Source organism: Heptranchias perlo, chromosome 5 (genome assembly GCF_035084215.1).
Source record: "Heptranchias perlo isolate sHepPer1 chromosome 5, sHepPer1.hap1, whole genome shotgun sequence".
NCBI lineage: Eukaryota > Metazoa > Chordata > Chondrichthyes > Hexanchiformes > Hexanchidae > Heptranchias > Heptranchias perlo.
This window is the reverse complement of record NC_090329.1, coordinates 24,768,978-24,781,134: the sequence shown is the minus strand read 5'-3', so window position 1 is coordinate 24,781,134 and position 12,157 is coordinate 24,768,978. Positions and strand designations below refer to the sequence as shown.

Genomic DNA, 12,157 nt, shown 5'->3' with positions numbered 1-12,157 from the left:
ATTATTTCAGTTGACAATTTACTAACCTGTCCATATCTTGGGGGTTCCCAAACTAATTTGACAAAATCTGCAATTCATCCACTGTCTTCATTTGTGAAAACCGACGTGAAGAATCCATTTAGCACATCTCCCATTTCCTGATCCTTTACCTGACTTATCTTTTGATTCTCCATCTATTTCTTTCGTAGGTAAAATATATTCTCTGATCTCTGACTGCAATCTATAATACGTCTATTGTCCTCTTGCTCCTTCAAGTACTCATTTAATTATCCTCAACTGATTGTTCTATAATTCCCAGCCCATGCAGTTTTTGTTTCCTCTCTCTGTATGTAGTGATGCAGATTATTGCTGTCATTCAGCCATTGCAAGTATAGTCTTACTCTGCCTCCCCTTTCCTTTATAGCAACATCAGGGTAGAAATTCCATTTCTGAGCTTGATGGTCTGCAATTTTACACCAATTCGCCTTAATGGACAGAAAATCATGGGTGGATGAGTGCAGAAGTGGAATTTTCACATTCCTTCTTATTCCCATTTTGTCTTCATTCCTTCTCAATGATAATACTGATTCTTCAAGCACTCTATATCCTCTTAGCTTCATCAGTTGCTGTCCTGCTTGCAGTCATGTTCCTGTGATGACATTATTTTCTCTGCATTATACATAGCTCTAATTACAATATTAGTATTAAAAAAAAACTTTGAGCTCATCCTTCAACAAAGCTTTAACCCTATTAGAACTTTGTGATCTATTTCCAATTCTCTCCTGGTGGTTGTGGGGTGGGGGGGGGGGGATTTTTTTAATGTGAATCCCAGTCACTGCTTGTGTGACTGGCTTAACTTGCTATCTGGTCATGTGTGGTCCATCCTCCTTGTGTAGGTTACTTCTACCAGAGAAAGCTCCCTAATTATCGACAAAGGCAATTCCCTTCCACGCACACCATTATCTCTGCGTTCTCCACTTTAAACATGTCTGCCATATGTTTCTGACCTTCATTATCTAGGGGTAGAGCACTCAATTACAGCTACCATGTCCTGAACTTTTTTTTTCAGTGAAATATAATTGGGTGGGGCATGCTAACTGTGCTATACTACGTGCAGTGGCTTTTCTGTCCTTTTACAGGGATTGTTTTGTTCTTATAAATCTTTCTTTATAGTGTGCTACAGTAGACTTTGTAGGACAGACTTTTACACATCCATGGATACTTTTTAAAAAAGATTTTGGGCCATGCCTATGAATTTCTGGTCAGAAGAGAGGGAGCGATGTTTCATAGCGTTTGAAATAACCATTGCTCAACTGTAGCTTTCACAGCAACATGACATTTCAAGTATAACAGGTCTACAAAATAGCAGATTGAATGGGTTGCTGAAAAAAAAACCACAGCGCAAACCTGGTTTGTTTCAACTAATAAGATGGCAATGTTTGAGAATAGTGTTAAATGACACAATATTAAAGTGAGACTTGGTTTGTTTTAAATTCTCTGCCAGAGATACATAATCAGAACGGGCTGATAAATGCGTACTCCAGCTGAATGAGGAATTGCACTTGGAGGTATCATTATTGAAAAGAGGTACTTTTCTTGTAACATGCAAAGCAGTGACAGGTAACATCACAGAATTTTGGTAAAAATGTGTGGTTCTTCTGCCAATTTGATAAGAACCACCCTTTTTGGTGAACCCCTCTAAATTTGTTAAGTTCTCAAATGTTGTATCAGTTGCAATTGCTCAGTGGTCAGCTACATTTTCTAGTTTTCTCAGAACTTTGACTCCGAACTGGCAGCAGTTCAGTCAGAGCTGGGTGAAATGGTCAGAATGTGGGGTGTGTGTAAAATGGGGCTTGTTCAGTACAGCAGGCTTCTTAAGCAAGAGTTCTGTTTTTTTTGTGGCTCATTCAGCAGCACAAAGGAATGTATAATGAAATGACTGGGTCTGAATTTCATGAAAGATTCCTGTCACAGCCGCAAACTGCAGAGCTATTACTGGTTCAAGGCTGAGAAAAATTGTTGCAGTTATCTGCTGTCTGTATTTACTTGGTGGTATTTTAATATATTTTGTGGCCTTGCTGATAAGTACATTGCTATGGAGCAATATGTGCCACTGATTCTAAGGACTTCTGATATATTAATATACTGTTCAACTGGCAAGTGTTGGTTAATAGGACAGGTAAGTTGTTAGAGGGTATTCTGAGAGACAGGATCTACAGGCATTTGGAGAGACAGGGACTGATTAGGAACAGTCAGCATGGTTTTGTGAGAGGAAAATCATGTCTCACGAATTTGATTGAGTTTTTTGAAGGGGTAACCAAGAAGATAGATGAGGGCTGTGCAGTAGACGTGGTCTACATGGACTTCAGCAAAGCCTTTGACAAGGTACCGCATGGTGTAGGTTGTTACATAAGGTTAAATCTCACGGGATCCAAGGTGAGGTAGCCAATTGGATACAAAATTGGATTGACGACAGAAGACAGAGGGTGGTTGTAGAGGGTTGTTTTTCAGACTGGAGGCCTGTGACCAGCGGTGTGCCTCAGGGATCGGTGCTGGGTCCGCTGTTATTTGTTATTTATATTAATGATTTGGATGAGAATTTAGGAGGCATGGTTAGTAAGTTTGCAGGTGACACCAAGATTGGTGGCATTGTGGACAGTGAAGAAGGTTATCTAGGATTGCAACGGGATCTTGATAAATTGGGCCAGTGGGCCGATGAATGGCAGATGGAGTTTAATTTAGATAAATGTGAGGTGATGCATTTTGGTAGATCGAATCGGGCCAGGACCTACTCCGTTAATGGTAGGGCATTGGGGAGAGTTATAGAACAAAAAGATCTAGGAGTACAGGTTCATAGCTCCTTGAAAGTGGAGTCACAGGTGGATAGGGTGGTGAAGAAGGCATTCGGCATGCTTGGTTTCATTGGTCAGAACATTGAATCCAGGAGTTGGGATGTCTTGTTGAAGTTGTACAAGACATTAGTAAGGCCACACTTGGAATACTGTGTACAGTTCTGGTCACCCTATTATAGAAAGGATATTATTAAACTAGAAAGAGTGCAGAAAAGATTTACTAGGATGCTACCGGGACTTGATGGTTTGACTTATAGGGAGAGGTTAGACAGACTGGGACTTTTTTCCCTGGAGAGTAGGAGGTTAAGGGGTGATCTTATAGAAGTCTATAAAATAATGAGGGGCATAGATAAGGTAGATAGTCAAAATCTTTTCCCAAAGGTAGGGGAGTCTATAACAAGGGGGCATAGATTTAAGGTGAGAGGGGAAAGATACAAAAGGGTCCAGAGGGGCAATTTTTTCACTCAAAGGGTGGTGAGTGTCTGGAACGAGCTGCCAGAGGCAGTAATAGAGGCGGGTACAATTTTGTCTTTTAAAAAGCATTTGGACAGTTACATGGGTAAGATGGGTATAGAGGAATATGGGCAAAGTGCAGGCAATTGGGACTAGCTTAGTGGTATAAACTTGGCGACATGGACATGTTGGACCAAAGGGCCTGTTTCCATGTTGTAAACTTCTATGTTTCTATGATTCTAGGTCAATTTTTTAAAATAGAATTGCTATGCATGTTTGAATTGGGTTTTAAAAGAACAAGCTAGTAGCACTGGTACAAAGGAGAATTAGCCTGGCAATAAACTAGCTACCTTAGGAAGGCTCCTTTCTTTAACTCACCTTTGATCCAGCGCAGGTGGCGGAGGTATTGGGAGTGGCACACCATTCCCATTGGCACCCATCTCCCCAATTCAATTATTCCCCGTATAGCGAAATGAGTGGAGGTAGATACTGTCAGCAAATTCAAGAGGGAGCTGAACAGTTTTTTTGTGCAAATCAAGTATTTGAAGGGCATAAGGGATAAACTGTGGCATTTATTTGAACCCTGACACCAATCATAAGGTATTGCAATGGCCCTTTTGGGTCCTGTATAATCCTGCGTTCTTAAAATTAACATTTTAATGTGCTCCTGTTGCTATCAGAAAATTATTTTATAAAGTGGCGCCCATTTTGGTGGTCAAAATTGCTGTAGCTAGATTTAAAACTGGAAGTGAAGAATTGGTGGATGGAGAGTGAAAGCATCTCTTGAATCAAAATAAGACTTAATGCACTGTGATTGTAAGTACAAGACATAGTGGCGGGGTATGACTGGCATGGCAAGTATTTGCCTGATGGCATTTTGTTACTGCAGTTGAGTGGCCAAAATATATCTGGATAATTTACAAAATGGAATAATAAATGTTTTGTACAGGGACATTTGGGACTGAAAAATACGTTTCTGCGACACACCAATTCTTCAGGCTTTGCTACAGAGATACTGTGGTACAGCTGGAGTCACTGAGCCATGTGATATGATTTGTTGATATCTATGTCTCCTTGGATTACTGTGCTCTGCAGGAAATAAAAAAAAATATAGCAGGAGGGCAAACGGATTGGAAATTGCTTATTTTGCTAAATTAGTCAGTGGATTTTCTGCTGCAAGAAGAGCTTTAAGTAAGCAGTTGTCTATTGAGTTCTGTTTGATTTGCACAGCAGCACAATGACCAGTGCAGTGATGCTGAACATCTTGTGGGATTTCTTTCTTCCTTCCTTTCTCTACCTTTTGAAGTACGCTTTCATAACAGATTCTTGTCTAGCTGGAAGGATGTGACTGTGTTGCTGTATGATCAGCCAGCAGGAGGGGTAATTCAAGTGTAATGAAGGACGTGAGTAAAATATATTGGTTCTTCTCCGCCTGCCAAAAAAAAGCACTGAAAATGGGAGCGCAGATCATCTTCTTGCTACAATCCCGCTTGCACCTAAAAATGGGGCAGTAGCAGGGGGAAAATTGAAAAATTAAGTCCTGCTGATTTAATGCTGGTGGTATGCCCATTCCGATTTTTGGGCGGAACTTGATTTAGGCGGCCAGCGATCCCGCCGTATGTAAATAGGGGTCAAATAAGACAATTCAGAACCCAATGCCATTTTCGTCTCAATCCACGTTAAGACAGCCAGTTCTTCAACTTGTCCACAAACTACGGGCAGTACAGGTCAGGAGGCCACCACTTCCAGTGTTATTTAAAAGGATTCTAAGCTGCAATCAGGCAACGCTGGGACCAGGTCTGACACTCCTTTTTCTGCAGTCTCTTGTGTGTTTTGAGCCATTAAAGGCTTCCATTATTTCATCTCTTTACTGCTGTCGGGGCTACAGACATTTTCCCACTGCTCCATTTAACCGTTGATGTTTCCAGCCCTCCCCTTTTAGGTGCTAGTGCATGTCCGTGACAGTTGGCTACTCTGCTGGATATCCCGCTCTCCCATGTGGCCAGCTGACAATGAGCTGCGTAGTTGGCATTGGCGCAGATCGCCTAGTCAATGCAAATGAGGCCTGACTTCGTTCATTGTAGTGGCCTAGTTGAAAACTGATAAAACTTGCCAAACTGAGGGTGGTGGTGAGTTGTTATCAAACAGCCCTGGGATTTTAGTACTTTTGGCTCAGAGTTGATCACTGAATCACTTGCGCTAATGGGTCACCCAGTAGGAGCTGAAAAACATTTTTAGTTTTATTTTTTTCTCCCGTGTTGTTTGCGTTGAGTCGTAGATTACAATGTTCAAAACAATAGTGGTATTATCAACAAAATGTTGTGGGAAAAGGATTACAGCAAGTAAGTGTGACATTAAGGAAGTGCGAGCTGTATGCAAGACTTGCAAATATTACCAGTCAATCTCTCGTGGTGTTGCATACGGGGAGCCAAGACCAATTGTACTCTTCAGGTGGAGCAGGGTTAATGGTGGGGGATGATTGGATCAATATATACAGACATAATTCAGTTCCCATTTTAAAGTCATACATTCTGCCCCTATTTTTATATTTCCATTATAAAATCCTATGTCCACATTTATAATGGAACTTGCCTATGTAAACTTGTCACACTGTAATTACACCCTCCTGCCAGTGGTGGTGCTGCAGTGCCTTCATTGGCAGGAGGGTGTAATTATAATGTGACAAGTTTATATAGGCAGGTTCCATTATAAATATGTAATGTAAAAAGTTGACAGTACGTGAAGATGTAGAGTTTTTAATATATTTATATGTAGTTTACCCACTCAGAGGGTAGTCGGTCTGTGGAATTTGCTGCCCCAGGAAGCTGTGGAAGCTACATCATTAAATAAATTTAAAACAGAAATAGACAGTTTCCTAGAAGTAAAGGGAATTAGGGGTTACGGGGAGCAGGCAGGAAATTGGACATGAATTTAGATTTGAGGTTCGGATCAGATCAGTCATGATCTTATTGAATGGCGGAGCAGGCTCGAGGGGCCGATTGGCCTACTCCTGCTCCTATTTCTTATGTTCTTATGTTCTTAAGTGGAACTTTTAAAATGCTGTGACTAATATTCCTTTTTTTTTAAAAAAAAACTTTTTCTTTCATATCTGTAAGGGGTTTCATATTTAAGAGTAACTGCGTGCTGTTTTCACTTTATTGTGCATCACCTGCCGTACATTTGATTACACTTTATACTTGGGGCTTATTTTACAGTTGGAATAAATATTGTTAGAAACGTACCACTCCCTATCTTTTAAGAAGGTTCTCATAGAAATAACTTTTTGGAACTACTAATTCAATAAAGTATTCAATAGCAGTTTTTAGCACACCATCTGAAGTGTTGTTTGCCCGAATTGTTAGTCATTTGACCAACTAGAAAGATAACAAAGCTTCTCAATCTAGATGAAAAAACTGACCAAATTGGTTCATGGGGTGTGCGGCATTGGCACTGTAATCGCTGAGGATTTGGCTTTTTCCACACCCGTTGGCATTGCTGGAGCAAGCTGTTTAGAAAGAGGACCAACGAGGAGAAAAGTAAAAATTAAATGTCATCAGCAAAAGTGTGTTCTTGCCTATGTTTTTATTAGCTTTACTCAAGTATTTATTTGATAATTTAGCAGAAATACTTCACTGCAGCCCTAGCAAATACTAGGTTTGATAGGGTCAACACTTAAATCAAAATGTTTTGAACACTGTCTTTAAAATAGCATACATCTGTGAAATGAAAGAAATGTAGCAGACTCCTTCTGCAGTCTTTGATGTGTTGCAGTGGATACATTATAAACAAGGACATGGTTAAGAACTGCATGCTCTCTGTTAGTGATAGAGTTGTGAAAGTATATTATATCAGAAGGTTCTAGTTAGGAGGTTATTATGGCGTGCTGCTGATAAACTTTGAAATGCTGTTAAAATTACACCGTGTGGCGGGTTCAAATGCAAATATTTAAAGTGTGCTGTAAAGATCAAGTGTAACCAGTCATCCAATAAGACTTTTTATCAAATCAAGTGGAGTATTATGCAGGTTTGTGGTAAATTTTTTAAATATTACAGGTTGGTATAGAGAGGGGAGGGCACAGGAGAAGGAAATTTTCAGTGAATCACTACTACTTGATTTATCTTTTGCTCCTTTCAGTCTTGGTGTTCTGCACTGAGAGCTTTGGCCATTCATGTTGGTTTCTCAATAATAAGAGGTCAGTCCTAGCATTTATGTATATATTTTAAATATTTATAGTTGAAAACTAAAACTAATCTTTTTTATTTTACTAACAAGGAATTGCAGTCTGAGTGTCTTAATCTACATTCAGTTTCCATCGTTCTGTAAATTGCTAGTTATTATTGGCATTTTAAACTCGTGCACAGATTTCTGTACCTCATGCAGTCTCACTAATTGCTTGTTTTTGCTCTTGCAGATCCTTAACCAAAGTCCATCTCTGAAACTTAGTGAAGCATCTCTGCTTTGAGCTACTGGTCCACTGAAAATATTGATGGCAATGAGTGACACACAGTGAGAGGGACACAGGATGCACAATTCTGACTACAAGTTTTGTTGATCAAAACTAGGTGCTGTTCAAATCATTTGGTTTTAAAGATGGTACATGGAATACTAATTTTTATCAAACTGTTGCAACCATTATAGTTAGCTTTCATTTTGAAACAAAATTCATTCCAGCCTGGATTGAACCATTGCACTTCACAATTAACCATAATATAATGAAGTGGACTTGGGTCATCTTTCGTTAAGAATGGTTGCTTGTCTTCTGAATGGATATGAGTGACAAAAAGCTAATACAGGAAGAACAACCTCATTCCAGTGGTGCTTCAGGATTATCTACAGAGTCTGTGAGAAGCATGCAGTCTGATGATTTCTTTACTAGAAAATACAAAGTCATTAATGGTAACATGGGACCTCCCATTCCTTGTGGTACACCCTGCAAATCAGACAGCAGTGGTCAGGTTAACGGAACACCTGCCATGCCAAAGATGGGCGTGAGGGCAAGAATCTCTGAATGGCCTCCAAAGAAAGAATGTCCAAAAGAGGGAGCAAGTAGTAGCTTATTGACATGGGATAACAGGTCATTAGCCAGTTATGACAATGTATCCATGATGAGAGCTAGTCAGAATGGACAAAATGACCAAAGCCTTGAAGGTCTGTCTGAGGAAAACACGGACATTACTGAGGACTTGGAATTTTCAGATACAAGATATATTTTTGGAGATCTCTTTACCAGGTCCCCACAGAGGGGACTTCACCCAATAAGGCAGAGGAGCAACAGTGATGTCACTATCAGTGATATAGATTCCGAAGATGTTCTTGATCAGAATGCAGTAAATCCAAACACAGGTGCTGCTCTTCATCGGGAATATGGAAGCACTTCTTCAATTGACCGACAGGGTATAACTGGTGACAGTTTCTTTGCCATGCTTAGAGGATATAGAAGTGAAAGCGTGGAGCAGAGGAGCCCTGGCCCACTTGGGCTTAGTGATCTATTGCGCTGTGATTCTGGAATGTCACCCAGCCTACAAGCAGCAACTCAGATTTCTCGAGCTGAATTTGTCAGAATCTCTGGATTTGATTATGTGGATAGCCCACTTTTCTTTTGCAAAGACAGAGATAAGTCATTCAAACGGAGGTTGAAACCTGAAACAATAGAAGCATCTCTTTTCAGAAAATTGAGAACTGCAAAAAGTGAACATGAGGCTTTGAAGTTCTCTTTCGACCAGGAAGAGAACAGACTGGAGAAAAGCAACCAACTATGGATGTGTCATAAGTGTTTTGCACACTATGATGTCCAGAGCATTTTGTTTAATGTGAATGAAGCAATGGCAAACAGGGCTAATGTAGGGCAAAGAAAAAACACAACCACTGGAGCATCTGCTGCTTCGCAACATCCAATCCCGGGAGGCTACTCTGCAAACTGTGAGTCTCCAACAGGCAGCAAGGAGGAATTAAACTCAAAGGAGAGTTTTGATTCTGATGAGGGAGATGGGAAAAGCAACAACTTTGTCTTGGCATGCCCATACTTCAGGAACGAGATTGGAGGGGAAGGGGAGAGACGCATTGCACTTTCCAGGGCTAACTCCTGTTCGTTTACTTGCAGTGAAAGTTGCTCCTTTGAGTCCTCGCTCAGCTCTCACTGCACTAATGCAGGTGTGTCAGTATTAGAGGTACCAAGAGAAAACCAGGCAATCCATCGAGAGAAAGTGAAACGATACATCATAGAGCACATTGATCTTGGAGCATACTATTATCGCAAATACTTCTACGGGAAAGGTAAGCTGGGGGTTTTAAATAAGTCTTGACTTTTTTCAGCTTTTATATTAGTTGGTCTGTTGTGGCATTGCTCAGACAGAAGTTTGAAAAATTCTCTCTTCCTGCTTGTTCCACTTTCTAATTCTTCTGCCTCGTCTCCTCTGTCTTCCACTCTTTTTCTCTCTGACTTGGAGATTTTCTCTTGTTGTCTCTGACTGTCTTTCACTCTGTTTATTTTTCATATTCTTTGCTTCTCTTTGCATATGTATGTTTCTATATATTTCTTTTCCCTTCCCTTCTGCAGTCGGTGTCTGCAAAGGACACAATCATTAAAATTAGAGCCTGGCCATTCAGGAGTGAAATCAGGAAGCACTTCTTCACACAAAGGGTAGTGGAAATCTGGAGCACTCTCCCCTAAAAGGCTATGGATGCTGGGTCCAGTGAAATTTTCAAGAATGAGATTGATAGATTTTTGTTGGGTAAGGGTTTCAAGGGATATAGAGCAAAGGCAGGTAAATGGAGTTGAGGTACAGATCAGCCACTATCTAATTCAATGGTGGAACAGGCTTGAGGGGCTGAATGGACTCCTTATGTTCTTATGCTTAAAAAAAATGGAATGAATGATGGAGGCTCCTATGTCAGATTCAAAAATAGATTTTCTAGTAGAAAATATCAAAAAAGATAAAATAATGATGCCAATCCCTGGGAATAGATGGCTGATGGTGTTAAAAAATATTTCAGAGCTAATCAGAGATAGAGTATGGGCCTCCTGTGGAATTGCTCACTGATTTAAAATATTTTTTAAAAAATGAGTTAAGAAATTTCTTGCAGGGTGGATTGCCCACTATTGTAGAACCCACCCCATTGATTTCAGTAGGAAGCACAATGGGTGGGCGATCCACTCCACTAGATTACAGATGGTGATGGTGAACATTACCCCCTATAAACTTCAGTTACTGAGGGGAAAAAATGGAGGATGAAAATTTTTTGTAAAAGCATTTTGAGTGATTTATTTAACAAACAGTGGTGACAAAAGAAATGTTCATCTTTAGGTAAATCGGAGGTTATTTATAAGAATGGGCGTGTTATGCCAAGTAGTATTCTTAGGGACACTGATTTACCAGCATTGGGGGCAGCCTAAGTTCTGGCACGTGATAGAATCATAAGGTTACAGCATGGAAGGAGGCTATTCGGCCCATCGAGTCCGCACTGTCTCTTTGCAAGAGCAATCCAGCTGGTCCTACTCCCCCGCCCTAACCCCGTAGCCCTGCAAATTTTTTCCTTTCAAGTACTTATCCAGTTCCCTTTTGAAGGCCATGATTGAATCTGCCTCCACCACCCCTCGGGCAGTGCATTCCAGATCCTAACCACTCGCTGTGTTTATAAAAAAAAAACTTTTTCCTCATGTCGCCTTTGGTTCTTTTGCCAACCACCTTAATTTTTTTTTAAGAACCAGAGGGCATAGATTTAAGGTGAATTTAAACTTGAAAGAAATGAAGATTTGCACTTACGTAGTGCTTTTCACGACATCAGGATGTCCCAAAGCGCTTTGCAACCAATGAAGTACTTTTGAAGTGTAGTCACTGTTGTAATGTAGGAAACGCAGCAGCCAATTTGCGCACAACAAGGTCCTAAAACAGGATTGAGATAATGACCAGATAATCTGTTTTAGTGCTTGAACCCACAACCTTCAGGGCTTGAACTCACAACCTTCTGACTCAGAGGCGACTGACCACTGAGCCACGGTGGACTCTCTTTGGGGGCACCCCAGGGCCTGGAGGCATTCGGATAGGGGCCTGTGGTTCTGGGAACAATGTCGGGGTAGGGGGGGAACCTTCACTGAGAGACTGATCCTGGGATTTAGGAGCATTGAGGAGGAAGGTACCAGGACCTGGGGCTGTTTTCAGATCTTTGAGAAACTGAGAGTGATGTCCAGGGATTTGTGAATAGATTGGGTGAAGTTCAGGAGAAAGGGATCCAGCTGGACTGGGGAAGGAGTTTGAAATCTTTGTGTGAGGTGGGGGGGAAAAGAGATGCTGGGATCTGGAAGTTTTTTTTTAGAAGAATGGGAACTAAACAACCGTTGTCCTCTTTCAGACCCTAAATCCCTTACCGCAGTCACACCTGTCTGCCTCCTCCTCCAACCCGTCTGCAACCCCGTTTACACCGTCTCTTCTGTCCTCAGCTGATTCCTGCCTTTATGTTCCGTTATATAGCAATTAATGAATCATCAGTGAGTTTGCCAACTTATGCTGTCTTTCATAAACATATTTCCGTACACAAACAAAAATTACAAAATGTTCAAAAATTCTTCATAAAATTTCCTAGATTTTGAAATGGAAGAAAGAATCAGTTAACCCGCAAAAATTGTTCCGAAGAAAGATTTTTTTTTTAACTGAACTTTCAACCTTTTACTTGAGGAAAAATAAATCCATTCACAATAAACAATCTTTGGTTAGAAAGACAGACAAAGGAACCACAAGATAATCACTGGGAAATTATTCATACAGTGTATTCTCAAGGTACAGATTGCCTGATGGGAAATTCTGCAAACTGCACATGCTCATAATGCACCAATGTGGTTGAAAGTTCTCCCCAACTGTTGAAGTAAATATATTCGG

General features: G+C 40.6%; 1 protein-coding gene across 5 annotated transcripts in view; it reads left to right on the top strand.

The window, feature by feature from the left end:
- The window catches only part of sipa1l2 (signal induced proliferation associated 1 like 2), a 393,092-nt gene that overhangs the window by 115,670 nt on the left and 265,265 nt on the right, over positions 1 to 12,157 (top strand). For all 5 annotated transcript variants that reach the window (XM_067984149.1, XM_067984146.1, XM_067984148.1 and 2 more), the window contains exon 2: positions 7,696 to 9,557. In XM_067984149.1, the coding sequence (XP_067840250.1) occupies positions 8,048 to 9,557 (1,510 nt within the window). In that variant the 5' untranslated portion in view covers positions 7,696 to 8,047. The remainder of the gene's footprint in view (positions 1 to 7,695; positions 9,558 to 12,157) is intronic.